Raw genomic sequence first — 23997 nt, 5'->3', positions numbered from 1 at the left:
ATTTTTTAATTTTTATAAACTACATTTTAATGTTTTCAAATCAAAATGTGTTCTAAATTCTTTTCTGATGCAGATTGTTAACTAAAATTTAGTTGATAATTTTTTGAAAACTAGACTTTTAAAAGCAAATTAAAGACAGACAAACTGAGTTCTTAATTTTTCAAAAATTAAATTTTTTTTTAAACTAATACAGCTCAAAATTTGATGCAGGTTTCTAATTTGCATTAATAATAAGTTTCTTAAAAAGTTTTTGCATAATATTTTCATTTTGAAACAGTTTTAAAAAAATGTTCATAGCAACGGGTGTAGCAATATCGAGTATGTACATTTTGTGTTGTTTTTCAGAATTACTGTTTCAAGATTAGGATTTATATACTAATTGCCACCTAATATTGTGTTTCTTTTATATGCAGACATACGATTTTTTTGTAATTTATTAAATCTTTATTATAGAGCAACGTAAATAAAAATGTGAAAAATCATATTTGAGTGTTTATTGAAACCGCATTATTTATATTGGTATGAAGCCTGTAGTTTAAATTTATTAAAAACTTAAAATGGCACCAGATCATTTTACTTTAGCTGGTTTTAATTATAAACAAGAAATTAGTAAATAATACAAAATAGATAAAAAGATATCACTATTTAAGACATAAAAGTTTTAGGGTTTTTTCGATTTCAACATTTATCAAAAGGCGGTAATTTAAATTTACACATTTGGAACAGTTTTGCAAAGTTACATTACTTCTTTGCTCATTCAAAAACTACAACTTCAAACACCTTTATCGTCTTTTCTTATTCCTAAAGAAAAATCAATTTAAAAAAATTATGAGAACAACTTTGTCCCAACTTATAGGCATGATTTTTACCTAATAGTTAAAATATACTCTTATTTTTTTATTTATGATGACTACAACTATTAATAATAGTTGTATTATCATTAACTTCTTGCTTGTTAATTTTTCATTAATATCATCAAAGTAGGATTATAATAAAAAATAAACAAGCAAAAAGCTGTTTTCATTTGTTACCATAGCTACCATTTTACATATCTCTTTATTGTTAATGTCAGTTATAACATTTACGATTTAGTTTTTTATTTTGGTTATATGTGTTATTTCTGTTATATGTGTTATTTTAGTATTTAAGCGTAGTTGTCCCTTTAAAAATAACTTTACGGTAGATTATTTCTTTTTTTCGCATTTTTTTGTTAATAAGTTATCTTATATATATATCTTTACTCGTAATTATTTATACTATTATATTTTAGCTTTAAAGTTTTGATGAAAAATTAAAAAAATGTTTTAAAATGTAATGAAGAACAAACGAACAAACAAGCAACAAAAAATAAAATATTATACTAAATATAAAAAATATTATACAATATATAATTATAAGAATGTAATACCAACATAGATAAACTAAAACATTATGTCGAATGTAATTACTTATTCAGTATAAGTTTATTAGCAACTTCAAATTAGTAGTCATATTTTTAATCTCTTTTTCATGAAATCATTAGGAGAGCAGTTTAAGAGTTTTCTGACAAATTATGTAGAATCAAATCAAACGTAGAAATTACAAACTAATATCATCTAAATTAAAAACTAACAAGTATAAGGTATAATCAGTGGCCTGGCAACAAAGGAGTGATTGGGCGGCTCTATTTTAAAGGCAGCACATTTTTTTTAAATATTTTAAAACATATTTGTTTCGCATCCCGACCCGAAAACCACAACTCAGTATTTGAAATTTTGTTTTAAAAAGCATCAAACTAGTTAATATAAAGCGAAATATAAATCTTCAATTTACTTTTTAAACTGCAACTACTTTGCAAATTGCATTTGTCTTTTTATCTAACCGAAATTAAACACAAAGTTAAAATTTGTATAAGTAAAAAAAGAGAATAGAACATACCGTAAAATTGGGACTTTGGCCCAAGTTGAATATTTTGTTTCAATAATATACTTAGTACCCTAAGGTATTTTGGTTATTTAGTCTTATTTATAACTTATAATTCTTCATGATATTCTTATAAACAGCACTTTGTTACGACTACCTAAAATTCGTATTATTCTAGTCGTGCAAACATTTACGCCCCTATTAATACCTAGTAAAGGTATTTCAAAAGTATTCAAAAAATTAATTTTTAATTATGAGTCTTTATTCTATCATGTTTTGGAAGCTTCAAGGCTTTTACTATTTTTGTAACTGGAGCTCAAAATAAATAGGATGCTTTTGGCCTACTACCTGGGCTAACTTTTCCCAGGCCTAAAATACCAAATGTAGTATTAAAAAAATGTTATATAATAATTTTAATGATTATTTGTAAAGATTAGGATAGTTTATGTTTTGTCATAATAAAAATTCATATTTCGTATTAGAAGCTCAATACTAAATCCGTATAATTGTAAAAATTATATCAGTTCTTAGTTTGAATATGCCAAGAATTTAATAAAAAAAATCAGGTAAGCAGAAAGTCTGTAACCTGTACTTTATAACAGGTACACCATAACGCATTGAAAATTAAAAAACTTTTTATTAAATCAAAAACAACCAGCTTCAAAATACAAAATATCCATATTAGTATCAAAGATAAGGTTAAACACGCATATCTCAAAAAGCATGATGGATAGCCATTTATATCTACAAAAAAAAAATGTTTTTCTTTTGATATAAATAATTCCACGGCTTTTCTGTGGAATCATACGACTTTAGACGTATAGCAAAATACTATTTAGACAAAATGAACTTGTTGAATTTGTAAAAACTTACATAAAAATTATAAAAAAAATTTATAATTTTATGTAAGTTTTGTCTCAAAATCATTCTTAAAACCTTTTAGTTAACTTTTGAATTTACTAAAGTTTTGAAAATGTACAAAATTTTGAATTTTTTTTTTTTACCTTAGCAATACTATTTTTATAGATTCAATGCATCGTTTAGTTCCTTTTTACTGGGTTAAGGCAAAGTCACATTAACACGCGAGGTGAGTTTTGCCCACCATTTAAACCCTCTAAAAAAATACTTATAGTGGTTAATTTTCAGTTATGATACAGATAGTTTTAATTATCATATCTATGCACTTCTAACGGTGCTCGGTGTTTGAGGAAATAACTTTTGTGGTTTTTATGCACTCGACGTTAATGTGTAAAATCAGCCAAAGCCACCCTAGTTTACGTTGACTTATTAATTTACAAGAGTCTGAAAGTTAAATATCAAAAATTATATAAACTTCATCAGGTGCTGTGAATTCTGTTACATTTGTTTGGAATTATAGAGCAGTTTCACTTATTTTTTTTTCATTAATCCATGCTAGGAAGTTTTGACTTAATCATAATCGAAACATGATATAGTGCAAATAGTGTTGTGAAAAAAAAAATTACTCAAAAATCCAATAGCTAAGGAGCATTTAATGAAAAAAAAACAGATGTACTAGGTCAAATGTTAAGGTACGTTGGTTGTTTTGTAATTATTTTAGTTTTTGGGTTTTCTCGGGTTGTTGAAGTCAGGACGACTCCCACAACCCGAGAAAACGCAATCAGAAAACAAATGTACTAGGTCAAATGCTGAGGTACCTTAGTTGCATTGCAATCATTTTAGTTTTTGCATTTTCTTGGGTTGTAAGAGTCAGAATCGGTCCTTCGGCAAATAAATAATACACACACCTAACTCAAATAAAAGAATTGATGCGATATCAAGCTAGATGCTCTAAAATTATTTTCAACAGAGAATAGGTATCAATTGGTTAATAAAGCAGTCTTTTATACAAAAGATTCGTATTACTTGTTACAAATAAAATCTTCAAGAAAATCGACTCATAAAGCACACACGTCAAAACTTATCTAAAATTTATCGATTATTCATTCACTGTTACACTACCTATTATAATATTAGTTAAGTAAGCACATGCCCTAAAGAATATACATAATATAAAAGCAAGTGTGTGGTATAGTATACAATTTTGATAATAAATACGCCACACCTTTATTCATGCAAGTTGAAGTGTTTGATGCTCATTTATTAAACCACTTTCAAAACTTAGGATTAATGCAAAAAAATAGCACGCTCCTAAAATATTTTGAAAAGCAAATTTTTGTAATTGATCACAAATATTCAACTAAATACAATTTTAAAATTAAGATGATTTTATATTAAAAATATGATTTTTCTATCTTATACAAAAAACCGCACCTATGGAATTAAATTCCAAAGAGAAAAATAAAACGTATGACATCAATACATAAAACCATTACTAATGATGAAGTAATTAAAAACTTTCTGTAATGCAACTATGTTACCGTTGTACGGAACAATTCTAGTACAATCTAGAATTAATTTTAACTTGAAATTAATTGATTTACGCTCTCATTTAAGTTAATAGTATTAATTCAAATAAAAATAATTGATTTCATTTTTATACCATAATTAACAAAAATAATTAGTACTAATAAGACTAATAGCTTCTTTATATACGTTTTACGATCACATTTACAAGACGATCATTTTGATAGTTAAAGTAAATATGAAATCGTAAATATAAGATCGTAATGTAAATGTGAAAGTAAATTAATTATATGCTCATATTTTATATTTATATTTTATTTTATTTATATAATTTTTCTGAACTTCTTGTTTATATTAGTTTTATTTACTTTATTTCAGGTAATCGCGTTTTAATAGCGAATCACTAATTTTTCAAAACACCGGTCATTTGCAACGCTATGCGTTTTGGAATATTCATCTTTTTAACTATATTGAATAAATACAATTCTGAATGAAAAATATAAAATTTTCATTATAACGGTTTCTTTTCTACATAAAAATGATTGTTATATACTTAGACACCCTTATTCCGTGGAGTAGCATCAAAACTTTGGCGATTCAGTAGAATTGTAACTGTAAATGTAACTAAGGGCTATCAAATATATTTCGTTAATAAAAATAAAACAGTTTTTTTACTTCTTCATTTCAGTTTCATAAATACTTACAAATAAATAAACCTAAAGAATTTAATCAACAGATATATAAGAAATTAAAATTCTTTGTCGTTTTTAGTTTATTGAAATTAAGATTTTTTTTTTATGTAACACTAGTAATTTGTAACACAGTCAAAATGTCTGAAATAAATGATTTTAAATGAAATAAATGATTATGAATTTTTCGGAAATGAGGCAATTCTGATTTGATGAAAACTTATATCCAGATAATATTATTTCAATGGCATTACTACGGATTGTGTATATTACTAACCAAACAAATAAAAAAAATTGTTTTATAAAAATGCGAAAAACAATAATTGTGTCAACTGAGAATTCTTCATATATATATCAGAAACTTAAACTTAGTAATTTAGAAAATCTTCTTAATTTTTTAGAAGAAACTAATATTTTTTTAATATCATTTGTTTAACTAAATAACTGAAAAAGATTTAAATATTCGTATTTAAATCTTACTTACTTTGATTTAATTTCTCAAGAGAGATTCTCAAGAGATCAATAAACGCGGGAGTTCTAATTTATGCAAAAAAAAGTATTGCGCGTAATATTAAGAATGATTCAAGTATTTCTGACGTCGACAAATAAATTTCAATTCTTGAATTTCTAAACAATCAATGGCCAAAAATATTTTTTTTTTTTCATATTTGTTGGTTGTTGTACAGCTTTATATAACCAATAATAAAAATAATAATATAAACTTACAATGATAGAAAATATAACAAATATAAACAGGGTAGATGAAAGATGATCGCGAGGGTCTTGTCGTCAGAACCTTAAATAATCATTTAACAAGGAAAATAAACAAAAAATAAATAAACTTTTACAAAATTGCAAGATAAATAGTCTATGTATCTGAAACAAGATCAAGAAGACCTTCTCATCAGAATTTTATACAGGAGTATTATAAATATAAATTTATAAATTTATAACTTATAAACTTATAAATTAAACTTAAAATTTTTAACTTATAAATTAAAAAGTATAAGAACAATAAATAAAAAAAGCAGGAATAAACTTCTATAAACGTAAACAGATATATAAACAATAAAAAAGTAGACCAAAATATATTTTTAATTTTTATAACTAATAATAACTCAATCTATTATCTAATGAAAGAATGAGGTTTTTCAGTTTTTTTTTAAAAAGGCAAAAAGTAATAGGTACTTCAAAATTAAAATTTGGCAAAATAGTTTTATTCCAAAAGTGCTCGATAGGTAATACGAAATTGATTAAGGTTTGTTTGACAAAAAGGTTCATTTAAAAAGTTAATATTTCTCAAAATGTATTTACTGATTTAAAAGTAAAAAGAAATTTGAAAACGGCTAGGGATAAGTTATTTATCCATATATATACAAAGCATAAAATATTAAATACATTTAACTCATATATAATTAGAATTCTCATTTCAATAAAATAATGCTTTGATTCGAAGCCAGGAATATGAGGATGTATTTTGAACAAAACCTTTTTGAAAAGGCATCCTTGAAAAGAAAAAGAATTTTATTGTAGGAGACTTTAATATGAATTGCCTCCGCTGTTCTACGGTTTGTAAAGTTTAAAAAATTTTGTAAGTGAATTTTTGAAATGGAAGCCATCCCTTTGATAAATTGCCCTACCAAAATCAGCTACTCTAATTAATAACATCCTAACAACTAATATTTTTTAACATTGACTTAAAGAAAGGTACCTTAAAAACATACTTATCTGACCATTTCTCCCCCTTTTTTTACCCTAAACTTTTATTTTAAAAGTATGACTAAAACAAACATAAAAATAACATAAATGGTTTAAATGAACAAGTTAACATTAAATGCAAGCAAAACAAAATGAATTCTTTTACAACTGGTCTCCAAAAAACTTCTTTTTCTTTTTTCATTTTGCCGTTTGTTAAAAATTACAAAAAAGAAATTACAATAATAGAAAACCCTGGCCGGAGCAAGAAGAAGACAGACTTGTCTTATCATCGAGCCTTGTTACAAATATTATCCTTCAAGCATGTTTTTGTTTGCAATAAATTTTTTTGAGTTTGGTGTGTTAACCTTTTTACAAAATCATAAATACTGTATTATTTTTTTCTACAATATGCGTGAACTGGTTTATTTGCGTCGAAAAAATTGGCATAAGTGCGCTAAAAGAAATTCTTTCGGTGCACTTATGCCAATTAGCACTTATGCCAGTATGCACCTATGCCTGTTTTTAAAACTGCTCTGCGCTTATGAAAGTTCACACTTATGCCAATATTTGCAAATTTTATTGGAGCACTTAGGCTATTTCGCACTAATGCGGATTCGCACTTAGGAAAGTTTTCGCAACTGTTTCGCACTTATGTTAGAACTGCTGCTGTGCGCTTGCGCGCTCGACAGTGAAAATAAATAATTAAATTCAAAAAGTCTCGAAATTGTTCAGCAAACTGTCTTGGGTAGATAAGATAGAGTCTTATAATACACTTTTATAACTCAGTTTGCAACCTATAGTTCAGCGTATGAAAGAATTTAAAATAGTAAAAAAAAATATTTTTTTTCAAACTCTTGCGACTAAGTTTAAGTTAGCATATCAAATATATACGTATAACATACATATACTTCCATTCTACTTTTATCATATTTTCTAAACAGTTTACAGTCAGTTTTTACACTTTGCCCCATCTATGATCTTTAGCATTTTCCCCCAATTTTATTAATGCTTTTTTCTATTTTTATTAAACAAATACTCTTGAATAAGACAGGAAAAATAAAATAGTTTTAAAAATATAATAATTTTTAAAAAAACCCATTGCAAAACCTATTGTTATCTAAATTAAACTTAAATAATTATTTTAAATTTTGCAATGCAGTGTTATTTTATTCAAAAAATATCTGTTCTTATTATGCTGATTCATTTTATTTAATTTAACATTTGTTAGTATTTTAAAAAATCTGTGGATCAGGGAAAAATTTAAAAAGTAGATTATGTTTGTTTTGTTATATTTTGAGATTTAATCTTAAAATGTAATATAACATCCGAAAATGTTAAATTACTTGAAATAAAACTCAACAACAAACTTTTTTTCAAAGAGCATATGAACACTTTATGCAAATATGCCAGCAGAAAAGTAAACGCACTTTCAAGAATCACATCATATATGTCTTTCGACCAATGTAAACTTATACTTTCTGCATTTATAACTTTAAATTCTTCATACTCCCCATTTATACGGATGTTTAACAGTAAGATACTAAATAAGCGCATAAATCGAATCCATAAGAGAGCTTTAAGAATTATCTACAGAGAATTTGAGTAATTCTCTGTTACTTATCTTAAAAGAAAAATGTTTTTACATAATTTGACTTTTTCATTTCTATTTTTAAATAAATTAAAAAAATTTCAAACAAATGTCTAAAACAAAAAGAGCAATTATAATTTGATAAAAAAACAAAAGAAAAAAGTAAAAAACGAAGTCTTATTTAATTTTGTTCTTTACAACTTGTGCGATTCACTATTGTGAGTTTTTAAACAAGCAGGACGAAATAGTATTTAGTTAAATAATTTAAACAATTTAGCATTTCTTTAAAAAGTAAAAATAAAATGAAACGCACACGCAAATCATATTGCAAAAATCAGTGGCGAAGCGAGGATTATTAAGACTTGCGACCAAAATAGAAAAAAGGCATTTTTATATAGTAAAATATATTTTTTTGATTAGAAAATAAGCCATTTAAAAAAAAAACGAGTTTTTTTTTTGCTCTTTCTTTTTATGACGCTCCATAAATTGTTTGCGGCCTGGGTAGAAGTTCTTTTGACCCCAATCTCAATACGCAACTGTTATCAATTACATACTTTAATTGTTTTTTTATAGTCAATTTTTTTTTTTTTTGCGTGCGTTTTTTGTGTTTTTTTAATACAATTAATTAATTTGATGTTGTTTGATACATATAATTTGCCAATTATTGGTGATTTCTAGATATAAATCAATAAATCAATCAATCGATATATTCTAAATTACATGATTTTACAATTCAAGGATGTTTACAAATAGTATAATTACTAATGATGCGTAAACACCTAATAATAATGAAAAATAACATAATAATAAAATAATAACAACTCTAAAAATCATAACGATAACAATAATAACATTAATAATAACTATAATAATAAAAATGGTATTAATAACAATAAAAATAATGGTATTAATAAAAATAATGGTATTAATAAAAATAATGGTATTATTAAAAATAATGATATTAATAAAAATAAAGGTATTAATAATAATAACCTTAAATATAACATTGATAATTATAACAATGGTATATTTAAATATATATATATACTTATACATGCACACATACATACATACATACATACATACATTTTTTTATATATACATACATACATACATTTATATACATACATACATGCATACATACATACATACATTTTTTACATACATACATACATACATACATACATACATAGAGGAGAGTGGGGAGTAGTGGGACGGGGGAAAAGTGGGACAACCTGAAATTTCTAATTAGGAGTTGTGCCTAAATACTGTTATTTAATGTGAACAATTAAATTTCTTCCCCTCTATTTAGCAGAAATTGCTTTGTTTACCTGCGTGTGCTAGAAGACCTAATTTTGAAATGTACCTTTAAAAAGTGTTTATATCGGGGTAAAGTAGGGCAGAAAAAAGGAATATTTATGTTGCTTCTTCCCGTCGTCATTTAATTATTTCGATGGGTCAAAGCTCTTGAACATTTTTATGTCGATTAGATGATTTTATGATATTATCAGTTTCTATTTAATATTTGCGTCAAAGTGTTGTTTTAAATTTATTTGTTCCACTTATACTCACACTTGTCCCACTTTACCCCAATGGCACGGTTTCTCTAAAAGCAAAAGTTTATATACTTAGTTATAATTGGCTGGAAACCTAAGGGGATTGAATCGGTGCCTTAAAGAAAGGTTTGTTCTTAAAAACCTGTTTGGTTCAGTTTATACATCGAATAAAAAAGATACTGCAAATACCCTAAAAAAAATTAACGTGTCCCACTTCTTTCCAATCTCATCAGTTTTAAAAGAATAAGGAAGATTGTTCCATGTATTGGTGCATGATGTTTAATAGATTCGCTGCCAAATTTTAGTGTCCTAGTATGTTCTACAAAGATCTTGTCGCATGAAGTAGATCTTAGGAAGTGAGAATGTTTGTTACATATTTGAAGGAAAAAGTTTTGAAGAAATTCGGATGTTTATCATGAGGATAATACTATACAAATAAATAATTTACAAAAAGTAATATTGTCGTTCAGCCTAAGAACTTTTGATAATTTATACAGCAGAGAAACATTGTCAAATAGGAAATTTTAAAAGTGAATAATTTTAAGGGCTTTGTTTCAGAGAAAGAAGAAAATCAGGATATACTGTGTCGAATGTTTTTTGCAGGTTATTTCTTAAAGTTTCTGTAAAATCAATTAGTGCATTTGTAGTAGAATGGTTACGTCTAAATCCGTAATGTAATTATGAAAGCAATTAAAGGTATCAAAAAAGTTTTCAGTCTTTTGTGTTGTATAGTTTTTTCAAATATTTTTCCAATGTTGGATAACAAAGAAGTAGTTCTGTATTTAGATGGTTCAAGCTTCGACCCATTTTTGTGAATTGAAATAATGTTAGCAATCTTAAAAATGTAACAAAAAATTCATTTTTTAAATGAGTTATTAACCATTGTTGAGATTGGTTCAGATATAATTTTTGAAGATAGTTTAAGAAATGAAGTCGGAACACTATTAGGACCAATGCTTTATTACTCATTGCGGAAATAATTGTTTCAATTTCTACTTTAGTTACAGGTGAAAGGAAAAATGAGTTAAAGTTTGGGATTTTAAAAAAATCGTTAAATTTATTATTTGAAGGTTCAATTTTTTCGGAAATATTCACTGATTTTATATTTAAAAACAATCATTAAATGAATTAGCAAGAGTTTTATTATCGATAATTAGGTTGTTATTGATCATAAGTTTAATAGACTGATTTTGTGTGAAACTATAGTTAATATTAATTATTTAATTCCTTTTTAAAATTAATATTTAATTCCTTTCCATGTATTTTTCATACTGTGTAAATTGTTTTTAATTGTAAATGCTTTTTTTTATTTCTATGTATGCTTTAAATAAATTAAATGTACTTTTATTTATTATAGTTGACGAATGAGAAATTTTGTGTACAGTTTATCTTTTATTTTAATTGACTTCTAAAAAGCATCATTGTTGAACCTATTGATAACACCTTCTGTATATCTGTTGTATATTTGGAGTAAAAACTTGGGTTTTGTACAAATTGTGCTAAATAATCTGAGATGGAAATTATTAGGTTACCTGATATAATGTTGTTAGATTGAAAACTAATGAAAATGTTATCTTATAAAAGTTTTTGAATTTACATTGACTCTCGTTGGCATTGAAATGTAAGGAAAAAAAGTATTTGAGCACATATTACTAATGAAAAATGATATTTCAATCGAGTTTTCATAATTAAGAAGATTAATGTTGAAGTCACCCATAAGCATAATATTTTTATTTTCATTTGTAAGTTTTTCCAATAAATTAAAAGGAAAATTTTTATTAAGATACCATTTGCAGTAACGTTTGTTTTTAAATTTTCTCACTACAATCTCTCTGTTTAAGATTTAATAACACCTCTACGAATTGGTACTTTCCTTTATTTATTTAGAAAAAGCCTTAAAATTCGCAATTGTTTATAGTAAAAAAATTTTAATTTTAGTACTAGATAAAACGTTAATGAAACCTTTGCATTGTTCGTTCTTTTTGTTCAAATTCAAATACTTAAAAGCACAAGACTCGAGTTACAAAATAGTTGTTTTAATAACATTTCTTGTTGAACTAAATTTTCAATAGGGTTTTAGTAAAACTTTAAGCAACGTTTTTGGAATACTTTTACACACAAAAAAAAAGTTATATGTTTAGAGCTTTTTTAAGGCTGTTAAAAGCAGTTTTCTAAAACATGTTTAAAACTTCACTTTAAGTAGATTTTAGTTGAAAAAATCTACCTAAAGTGAAAATATATATTAAATGTTTGAAAGTTTGCTTAAAACATGTTTAAAAATAAACTAGTAGTTGATTTATTTAAAAAACGTTTGAAAGTTTGCCTAAAGTGGATTTATTTAAAATATGTTTGAAACTTCGCTTAAAGTGGATTTATATAAAACATGTTTAAAACTTCGCTTAAAGTGGATTTATACAAAACATGTTGAAAAGTTTGCGTTAAATGGACTTGAAAATAAGTGTAAAAAGTCGTATAAGGATTGCTTTAAATTTAAGTTTACAAATTATTTTATAACTTTCTTACAGCAAAATAACTTTTACATTACCTTGATAAACAATATCAAATGATTTAAAACTTATAATTAAATTTTTATTTTTGATCAAAATCTGTGCATTTGCGACCTCATTAATTGCATTTTTTATGCTATATCATTAGAAAGAAAGATTTTACATTTCATTTTAGTTTTATTAGTATTAGGTGTATGATGTCTTATGGAACAGAAAAACTCGATTAAATATTGTAAAGATTTATACACAAAACCTAATCTCAAAATGTAGATCCACTTTAGGTGCTGTTTTGTACGGTGACGAAATATACATGATCAAAATAACAATCACTTAAACTGAAAATTATGTTTTTAAATCAAAACTCTCTATCCGCCAACCTTTATAGAAGCAAAAGTCTGATTAGAAAAACTTGCTATTGCCTTCTTAACAGCTATAACTTAGTCTAAAAACTAATCGAAAACGTAAAGTGGACTCAAAAAAGTCCACTTTAAGTGAAACTCCGCTTTAAGTTAAGTTTTTACGAATGAAAAGGCCACTTTAAGTCGATCTAACGAAATATATATATATATATGTATATATATATATATATATATATATATATATATATATACATAAATATATGTATATATATTGTATGTATATATATATATATATATATATATATATATATATATATATATATATATATATATATATATATATATATTGTAGCTGGAAAGAACATTAGGAAGACAAAAGAGCAAATTAACATCATCAATACTATTGCAAATGAAACAGAACGAATGAAAAAATAAAATAAAATACTAATTTACAAAATAACCCAATGTAATAATGATGATATTTTAGTGTAAAAAGAGTTTGACCATAATGAAACAAAAACAACTATGTTCAAAATTAATACAGAAAATATAAAGATAAAAAATTGACACGTTTAAGATCTAAATTAGAAGGTAAATCAGCGCCAATAATTCTTGAATTAGAAAGTAAAGCCTGTAGAAATTTAATGTTGAAAAAATAGTATTAATGAGTGCTATAAAATATTCCTAAATATCTATAATGAATTATGCAACAAATAAATTCCTAAATACATACTTTAATAACAAATTACAGCCCAAACCTTGGATTGATAGAGAAGCAAAAAAAGCAATAAGAAACAAAATAAGTTTATGCCACAAACTATTATCTAATGGTTTTAAATGTGACAAGCTATATATGTCCAATATTTTTTTATCAACAAAACAATAAAAAATTTAGTTAAATCAAAAAGAATAAATTATGAAAAAAAATAGCTGAGTCATCAAAATAAAATCCAAAACTATTTTATGCATATGTTAATTCAAACAGAAAAATAAAATTAGGTATTAATATAATAACAGATAAAAATGGTTCTTTACAAACAAATCCTGATGATATTGCTAATATCCTCAATGAAAACTTTTCTTCAGTATTTGTTATAGAAGGTCCAACAAATTTTCCTAACATTACAGTAAAAACTAGCAAAACCTAAGAACTAGATATAGACTCAGTAATAACTCAAGATATTGTTAGAATTAAACTAAGTTAACTAAATGTCAATAGACCATTAGGAGTAGAGAGTGTAAGTTCATATATGTTAAAAAATGTCAAAATAGTTTTTGCAAACCTCTTGAGTTACTAATCAAAAAATCCTTAAAGAAGAACAAACTCCACTCATATGGAAAATGGCAAATGTAACATAACTATACAAGAATGGAGATAAAAATGATCCTGCAAACTATGGACCAATTTTATTAACGTCAATACCATGCAAAATTCTAGAATCAATCTTAGGTGACAAAATAATGGATTACATGTTAACAAACAATTTATTAAATAGTAACCAACATGGTTTTCAAAAGAACAAAAGCTGTAGTACTAATCTACTAGAAACACAAGATATTTTATTTGATGCTGTTGAGAATGGCTGGTGTGTTGATATGTTGTATACAGATTTCTCAAAAGCTTTTGATAAATTACCTCATATGCAATTGATGTTAAAGTTAAAATTATATAGTATTTTTGGAGTAATTCTAAAGTGGATAGAAGCCTATTTACATAATAGAAAGCAACGAGTAATTTTAGGGGATTGTGTATCAAAAGTGTAACAGTTGAGAGTGTAGTTCCATAAGGTTCTGTCCTTGGGCTGCTTTCTTATTTATATAAGCGATCTGCCAGACACATTAAAAAATAATATTAAATTATAAGCAGATGATAGCAAAATTATAAATATTTTTAAATCAGATGAAGATATTCGCATAAACAAATTACAACAAGATATTGATAATATTATGAAATGGTCGTCATTATGGTTAATGAAATTTAACTATGAAAAGTGTAAAACTATGCACATTGGCTTTCCATGTATAACTTATTCAATGATAAATCCATGTATAACTTATTTAATGTAAAACCATGTAAATCCATGTATAACTTATTAAATGTTCGACGCTAAAACTCAACAGAATAATATCTAGCAACATCAAAAGTAGAACAAGATTTAGGAGTAATGATGCAATCTAATTAAAAATGGACCAGTCATATCAATAAAGATGTCGGAAAATCAAATCAGAATGCATGCAATGCATTTAAATATTTTGACTCGAATATGGCAAAAAAATTATATACGACTTTTGTAAGACCCCATCTTGAGTTTGCAATCCAAGTATGGTGTCCTTATCTGAAGCAAGACATCTTAAAATTAGAAAAAGTACAGAGCAGGGCAACAAAACTCGTACCAGCGTTTAAAAAAATGCCATATGAAAAAAGACTACAGTTATTGAAACTAACAACTCTAGAAGAGCGTCGTTTAAAAGGAGATCTTATTTTTCAATATAAAATACAGAACGGTTAAGAGGAAATAAATTAGATAAACGACTTAACATCTAAAGTTCAATTAAAACCTTACAATTTTTGTAGTCATAACCAAAAGTTAACAAAGGCATACTGTAAGAGTAATGCTAGATATATTTCCTTTTTGTGTAGAGTTGTAAATGCTTGGAATGATTTACCACCACATATTGTCGAATTAATAACAATTGACCAATTCAAAAATAAACTTGATAAATCAGATTATTGCAAAAATTATTTATTAAATACTAAATAATATTTATATACATTCAAAAGTAAACAATGCTATTTTTAAAACATTTACAGCTGTTAAAGCACCTCATCTTCTGTTATTGTGCTCCACAATTGATTTTGTCAATTGTCAGTCTACATTATTATATATATATATATATATATATATATATATATATATATATATATATATATATATATATATATATACATATATATATATATATATAAATTAGTACAAACACTTTTTTAATAATTTATATATTAATTTTTGGTTTTCTTTAACAGCTTGTTTCTCCATCAGTAGGTTCATCAGGAAGCTAATGTATTTGTGTGTGTGTGTGTGTATATATATATATATATATATATATATATATATATATATATATATATATATATATATATATATATATATATATATATATATATATATATATAATTATATATATATATGTATATACATATATATATATATATATATATACATATATATATATATATATATATATATATATATATATATACATATATATATATACATATATATATATATATATATATATATATATATATATATTTATATATATGTAAATATATATAGAGACGGGTTTAAATATTTACATTATTTTGCGCATGCGTATTTTGCTTGCAGTATAGAAAAAACAAAATATCGTATTTCACACACAAACTAAAGCTACTTAAACTACAATAAACTAAGAAATATGCCAGATAATTGTTGCGCTGATGGTTGTAGTAATGTTAGAACAAATTATAATGATATCAAAAGAAGCTTCTACAGAATACCAGATAAAAAACATGTCAAGAAACGCAAATTATGGCTATTAGCAATTCGAAGAAAAAACTGGTCTGAAAAATCCATAGAATGTGCTAGACTTTGTAGTGATTATTTTATTTCTGGTAAATATTTACAAATTTTTTTATTTTGTTTTTAATATCCTTTTTTTATATATACTTTGAATAAGCATTGGATTTAGAGCATAAATCGAATATTCTTTTTGTTAAATTGTCCTCTTATTTTAGATTTGGATTATTATAGGAAAAAAGTTTGACAATCCTTTAAATCTTGGCTATGTACCAAGCATATGTACATAGTCAAGATTTAAAGGATTGTCAACATTGACAAACGATCTTTTTTTTTGGCTTAAAACATTGAAAATGTTTTAAGCCAAAAAAAAGATCGTTTTAAACGTGCTCAGAAAAGAAAAACCCAAGTTTTTACTAGCTTAGATTCTCCAGTAAAAAACAACATGGAACTATTAACTTTTTAAAAAGGTAAATACCTTTATAATTAAATTTGTTTTATTTGCATACAGTTAATCATGATAATCTTTTGTTATATATACAAACAATATGGAACCATTAACTTTTGAAAAAGGTACATATCTTTTAATTCAATTTTTGCATTTGCTTTTATTTGATCTTAATAATAACTTGTTATATTCACATCTCTAATTACTTTTATATTTTATGTAACAAAAAGTAAATAACGCAAATTTAAACAATGCAGCATATAAAATATAATTAAATGATATTTTATTACCTGCATTATTTACTTTTTGTAGCTTTTGTAGCTTATAAGCTACTTGTTGTGCTTTATTAAAGTATTTACAAAGATGTATAAGTATTTACAAAGATTATATCAATAAATAAAAATAAGATAAATAAGACTACTGTTTACGATTAAATTAAAATAATTATTATAAGAACAATTTTCTTAACAATAAACTTATTATTTACTTGATTTCTAATTTCCACTGATTTCAAAGTTATTTTTTATGTAACTTTATCTACGGTAACATTCATCTTTAGGTACAAAGATTGAATGTAATCAAATTTCAATCCAGTTTGAAAGCCTACAAAAAGAACTTAGAAAATTACAAAATTGGAGTCACACAAGTTTTCATACAAAAATATTTCAAAAAACAAGGCAAATGTTCGATTTTACACTGGTATAAGTGCAGAAAACTTTATCTGGCTATTTAAAAGATATAAAAACCATGTCAAAAGCTTTTCAAAAAAAATATCTTTAGAAGACCATTTATTGTTGGTTTTAATGCGATTACGTAGAGGATTATTTATAAAAGATCTTGCTTTCAGGTTTTCATTAAATTATGGTTTGACATCAAAAATATATAGATGTTGGATTGTTGTTATAGCATCTAGACTTAAATTTTTCAATAAACCGGCCTGACCGAATTACAATGAGAAAAGCTTTACCTCGTTATTTTTATAATTTCAGAAGTTGTATTTCAATTATTGATTGCTTTGAAATATTTATACAAAGATCCCTAGGACTAAACTCTAGGGCTCAGTCTTGGTCATCGTATAAAAAATAGTAATACAATTAAATATCTTATAAGTATCACCCCAACAGGTTCTGTAAGTTTCTGCTCTGAAGGCTGGGGTGGCCGTGTTTCTGATAAACAGATTACATTACAGTCAGGTTTTCTCAACATGCTTGAACCTGGTGATCTTATTCTAGCAGACCGAGGTTTCTGAATTAAACAAGAAGTCGCAAACAAAAGGTGCAATATTAAAAGTACCAGCTTTCACAAAAGGAAAAAGTCAGCTCTCTGCTAAAGAAGTAGATAAATCTAGGCAGCTTGGTAATGTAAGAATTCACGTAGAACGAGTTATTGGCCGTTTGAAAAAATTTTAAATTTCAAATGTTAAATTACCTATAAGTCAAGTTGATTTATTAGATAACATAGTTTTTACTATTTTTGGACTTGTAAATATGAGTAATAGTGTTGTTGTTTAACTGAAAACCTGGAATAAAGTTTATTTTATTTTTATTTTTGATTCTTGTTTTGTATCCTTGCAAGTTCGGCAAACCCATAATTTTTTGGGTGCATGTTTTACACTGACACACGTGAAGTGGTACCTTTCAATTTTGCAGTTTAAACTATCACATGCAATCATTGGTTTCTGGCAAAGACAGTATTTTTTCTCTTCTAACTCATTTTTTGGATATTTCTTTCTGCATAATAGTTCTGGAAGTATCACTTTTATGAAAACGCTTTTCAATTTTTCCAGAAATGTTTTACAAAAAATGTCATTTCTTTCGACTCTCAATAAAAATATATCTCCTTTTTTAAGTCCATTACTCCATACAAAAAAGTCACAATAAGTTCTACCTGTTACAAACATCTGATGCTGCATTTGATAGTAATATTTATGTTTTTTTAACATGTTGCCATAAATATCAATTGGACTTCCTTTATCCTCTTCCCATCCATCAAGACCATTCCTAAATTTAAATGGGCATTTAATTTCTAAACCTCCAGCGCCATGGCATATACCTTCAACAAAGCCATCAGGACTTGCTCCTAAAAATGGATTTTCAATATTAATGTACAATCCAGCACCTGTCAAGTGAAAATCTTTGTGCTCTGTTGCTAATAAAGTGTTGTAGCACTTCCTGGCGTGTTTCTCATTTTTTTTTACCGTAGGTTAAAGAAGGTAAGTTTGGTATTTATTTAAACTGCATTATTTCATAAATAAAGTTTAATGATGGGTTTTCAATATCAGTGCAAAATGCTTGTTTTGATATTGAAGCTGTAATGCGACCTGCTCTATGTAAGTGCCAAATTTTATTACTATTTTGTGTCTTAGTAACTAGAGCAAGTTGTTCAAATTGTTATTGATAACTAAACTTTTTATACTCACTAAAACGCTGTTGAAATATTTTTAACTTCATCTAAAGACTTATTAACAATTGATGGATTGTATAAATAGATTGAGGGCTCTGGCAAACTTGTGCGGTCATCTTCATCAGCTGAATCCGTTTCACTATTATAACTAGTGCTTGATAACCAGCTTATACATGTAAACACTGCTGCTTTTGGTGAAATCTTTAAAAGAGATTAAAAACCTTTTTTTTCTTCTTGTGAAATCAGGGCACCGTGGTGTGTTGTGAATCCTTTTAGCATGTAGTTACCAGGTGGCTCTATACATGGCACTTTTGCATTATGCTTTGGCCGCTTGAGGTTCATATACTTCAATGGGACTGGTTCAGCCTTAGTTCTTGATTTGTTCCAATAGCACAGCTTACTTGTGCATGCTGTTTCCTCATTTAGGTCCAGTTGAACACAAGCTTGTAATTTGAACAATAGAGCAGCAAGATGACTACAGGCTGAACCAAGTCCGGCCATACAGGAGCAATTACCGGTCAAAATCCAGCCCTTTTTATGCAGTGCAACCCAAACGCTGAAGTCCTCGTGTTTTTGTTCTTGCCGCTGACTTGGTAGAACCTATGAACAACCATAACTTAAAACAAAAATGTAAATAGTTACTAAATAATTTCTTTAATACATTACCTTAGTTTTTAAGTAGTCAGTGTTTATGATTTTATGATAAAAACATCATAAACATCCCAGAAACAAAGAAGTTGTATGCTTCTAAAATCTTATACGCTCTTATATTCTCGCTGGTGAATGAACTAGGTGTGTCAATAAGGTAGAGTTGTATATCACCAAATGATATATTAGGGAGCAATGTCACATTGCTATGCGAGTCATCAATTGATAATGGATCTGGCAAGACCGATCCGTTTCCAAAAGTTAATTTTTCTTTGTATTTTACTTGCTCTTCATTATTAAGAGTTGGAAAATATTTTGATTTATTCCACATAATAAATTTATTTGAAGCTATTTAAATAATATATATAAAATTTATTATAGTATAAAAAATTATTATACAAAGTAATATATAAAATATACTAAATTTAAATTTTATATTAGCAGAATGAAACTTTTGTTATGCTTGTTTATTTTCTATACTGCCGAAACCGCGTGGGACTGAGAAAAAAAAAAAAACGCGTCATCACGCAACCCGTCTATATATATATATACACACACATATGTTTATATATATATATATATATATATATATATATATATATATATATATATATATATATATATATATATATATAAATATATATATATGAACGCATATATATATATATATATAAACGTATATATATAAATATATATATATATATTCATATATATTTACATACAAATATTTATATGTACACATATATATATATATATATATATATATATATATATATATATATATATATATATATATATACATATATATATATATATATATATATATATATATATATATTCATATATATTTACATACAAATATTTATATGTAAATATATATATATATATATATATATATATATATATATATATATATATATATATATATATATATATATAGTGCCGTAACTAGGCAGGTGCAACAGGTGCACTTGCACAGGGCCCGTAGATTAGGCGGCCGTGAAATGGAACTTTAAACTGACGAAAAATTATTTGTTTTATTAATGAATACTTTAATTAATTTTTTTTAATTTAAAAATTTTTTTTTTCCTATTAAGTAGCACTGTATTGTATTTCAATACAGTGCTACTTAATTCTATACTGCAATTTAAAATTTCTATATTCATTTCCAATTCCAAATTGAAATATTTTGGCGCGAATTCAATCAACGATATCTGGTGGGCAATAGAATAAAACGTATTGTGTGTGTAGTAATGTGGTGAATTTAAAAAATGTGTGAAGCAATTTTCATTATTAATCAAAGCAACATAAAAAAACTTATTGTCATTATTAATGACACATTATTACAATTTATAATTTCCAATTAGAATTTAAAATATACTCGTTTATAAAAACATCGTAAGTTTCTTTTATTTAAATATAGATTGGTTAAAAATAGCTATAAAAAAACTAATTATTAAACCACATCAAGCCAATTATTCTATTAATTACAGTAAACTAAATTATCAGGTAAGCTTTCTAAAATAATAAAAACTTAATAAAACACTTGAATCGTAAGATAGCGTAAGATAGCGTTGGCAAGCACATATTTCAATTTACCGATAAATTTTTTTTTACAATTTTTTATTTTCGATATATCTGGTAATCTAGTAGCTCCAGAGATATATTATAAATTTATATTTAATATTATTATTTTTATCTAGTCAAACAATGTCAAAACTATTATCGGGCGCTCAAAAAATAAAAATTAACAAGCAAAAACAAGAAGAATGCAAATCAATGTCGCAGCAATTTACTAAATGGCTTCAAAAAAATCCACAAATTGAAGAAACTAATATATCTAAACCTAGTTCTGATTTACAAGATGAAAATGCTGTGCTACAATTGCAACCTATAAGTTTAATTGATCATAATGATATTATTACAAATGTCGAAACTACAAATGTCGAAAAAATATGTACTACTAATGTTGAATTTGAAAATATTGTTATAAATTTGCCATCTATTACACCAAACGTCAATATTATTCCACAAGAAATAATGCTAAATTACAACGACCCAAATTCTTGGCCTGCTATTTCAAATAATGTAATTTATTCCCTTGTCAAGCATGGTCCAGAACAAGGCAATAATGTAAATGTTAATACCATTTTATCAGTAGACAATACAGGGCGAAAATTTACAAAGGATTGGTTTTATGTGAAACATATTAATGGAGAAATGGTTATAAGAAAATGGCTGTTATATTCTATTAATCAAAACACAATATTTTGTTTCCCTTGTATTCTTTTTGGCCACAAATCTCATAATATTACAGACCCCCATAAAGGACTCCGTGATTGGCGACACCTGTTATTCCACTACATGAAAATTCATCTGATCACAGAAACAATTTAGTAAAATGGAAAGTGATGGAGAAAAATATAAGATCAGGGAACACACTAGATGATTATTTAATTAATTCAATTAATGAAGAAAAAATGGTATGGCGTGAAATATTAAAAATCGTTGTAGATGCTATTCTATTCTGCGCCAAAAATAATATTGCTCTTAGAGGTTTAAATGAAAAAATTGGAGATCCAAATTGTGGAATTTTTTTAAATTTGATAGAATTTGCTAGCCATTATAATAGAACTTTAAAAGAACGTATTGAAAAACATAAAAAAGGTTCCGTTTTATATTTTTCACCCATGATTCAAAATGAAATAATAAAATTATTTGGTGATATAACTAGAAACGAAATCATATCTAGAATTAAAAAATCAAAATACTACACAATTTTATTCGACTGCACTCCTGATATATCAAAGAAAGAACAAATGAGTCAGATGATACAATACGTCCATGTTGATTCTAATGGTAAAGTAATGATCGAAGAAGGCTTCATCAACTTCATTCACTCACATGAAAAAACAGGAGAAGGTTTAACGACTGAAATTTTAAATAAACTAGAATGTGATAAACTGGATATTAATGATGACAGAGGACAAGGATATGACAACGGTGCTAATATGGCGGGAAAATACAAAGGAGTCAGAGCGCGTATTTTGGAAATTAATAGTTTGGCAATATTTATACCGTGTGCAGCTCATAACTTAAATTTAGCTGGTGTCCAAGCTGGCTCTACATCACCAGAAATGATAACTTTTTTTGGTACTGTTCAAAGATTATTCAATTTTTCTCGTCATCAACAACACGATGGGAAATTTTAATGAAGTCTTTAAAATTGACACTTAAAAGTTTTTTGGACACAAAATGGTCATCAAAAGCCAATGCAATAACATCACTAAGTTTACATCTATCAGAAGTAAAAAAAGGATTGGAATCAATTTCAAATGATTTATCAAATCCAGAAGCTGTATCAAATGCAAAAAGTTTATTGTTACTAATTAAATATAGATTTATCTGTACCCTTTCTATGTGGAATAAAATTCTACAATGCATTGACAAAACAAATAAGGCATTACAACGAAAAGATATATCGATAGACCATGCAGCAAAATTATTTGATGCACTACGTTGTACATTACAAGGACTACGAGATGCAGATTTTGAACAAAATTTTCAGGAAGCAAAGAATTTAGCTGAAACAATGAATTTACAGGCTGGATTTAATGATAAACGCAAGAAAAAAGTTAAGAAAATGGCAAATTATGAGGCAGCAGATGAAGGAAGTAATATGACTCCAGAACATTTGTTCAAAATGCAAATTTACAAGATTTTTGATACTTTATTGTCTTAACTAGATTGGCGTTATGAGCAACTGCAAACTATCTGCAATGATTTTTCCTTTCTGTATGGTATGTCTTTGGAATCGACCAGCGTTTTGGATTTAAAAAAGTCGGCTGCAGATTTAGCAATTAAGTATAGCAAAGATTTAAATATGTACCAGTTCACCTGTGAGATACAAAGCTTTAAATTTGAAGCATCGACAATAATACCTAATATTAAAACTGCAACTCCACTAGATATTTTCCAAGCACTTCATGACTTTGGCTTAATTGAGTATTATCCGAATATTAATATTGCTATCCGGATATTTCTCACTCTTCCAGTTACTACTGCGTTGTGTGAGAGAAGTTTTAGTAAATTGAAATTGATTAAAAATTGTTTAAGATCTACTATAGGAAAAGAAAGATTATCTAATCTTTCAATAAAGTCTATTGAATATAACATTGTTAAAGATATTAATTATGACGACGTTATAAATGAATTTTCGCAAATGAAAGCGAGAAAAGTGCAATTTTAATAAAG

At 26.1% G+C, this 23997-nt stretch overlaps 1 protein-coding gene across 1 annotated transcript; it reads left to right on the top strand.

Moving 5' to 3' along the window:
• The first annotated feature begins 22154 nt into the window (after positions 1–22154).
• Positions 22155–22955, top strand: LOC136083067 (zinc finger MYM-type protein 1-like). Its single transcript, XM_065802474.1, has one exon. It carries the CDS (start codon positions 22155–22157, stop codon positions 22953–22955), a length of 801 nt encoding a protein of 266 aa, XP_065658546.1.
• The last annotated feature ends 1042 nt before the right edge of the window (positions 22956–23997 follow it).

This window comes from Hydra vulgaris, chromosome 08 (assembly GCF_038396675.1).
Source record: "Hydra vulgaris chromosome 08, alternate assembly HydraT2T_AEP".
Lineage (NCBI taxonomy): Eukaryota > Metazoa > Cnidaria > Hydrozoa > Anthoathecata > Hydridae > Hydra > Hydra vulgaris.
Note: the sequence above shows the minus strand (reverse complement) of the source record. Positions and strands in the feature narration are given on the sequence as shown.

Excerpts from the sequence above, each read along its gene's own strand:
- LOC136083067 (XM_065802474.1), top strand. The coding sequence starts at position 22,155 with ATGGAGAAAAATATAAGATCAGGGAACACACTAGATGATTATTTAATT.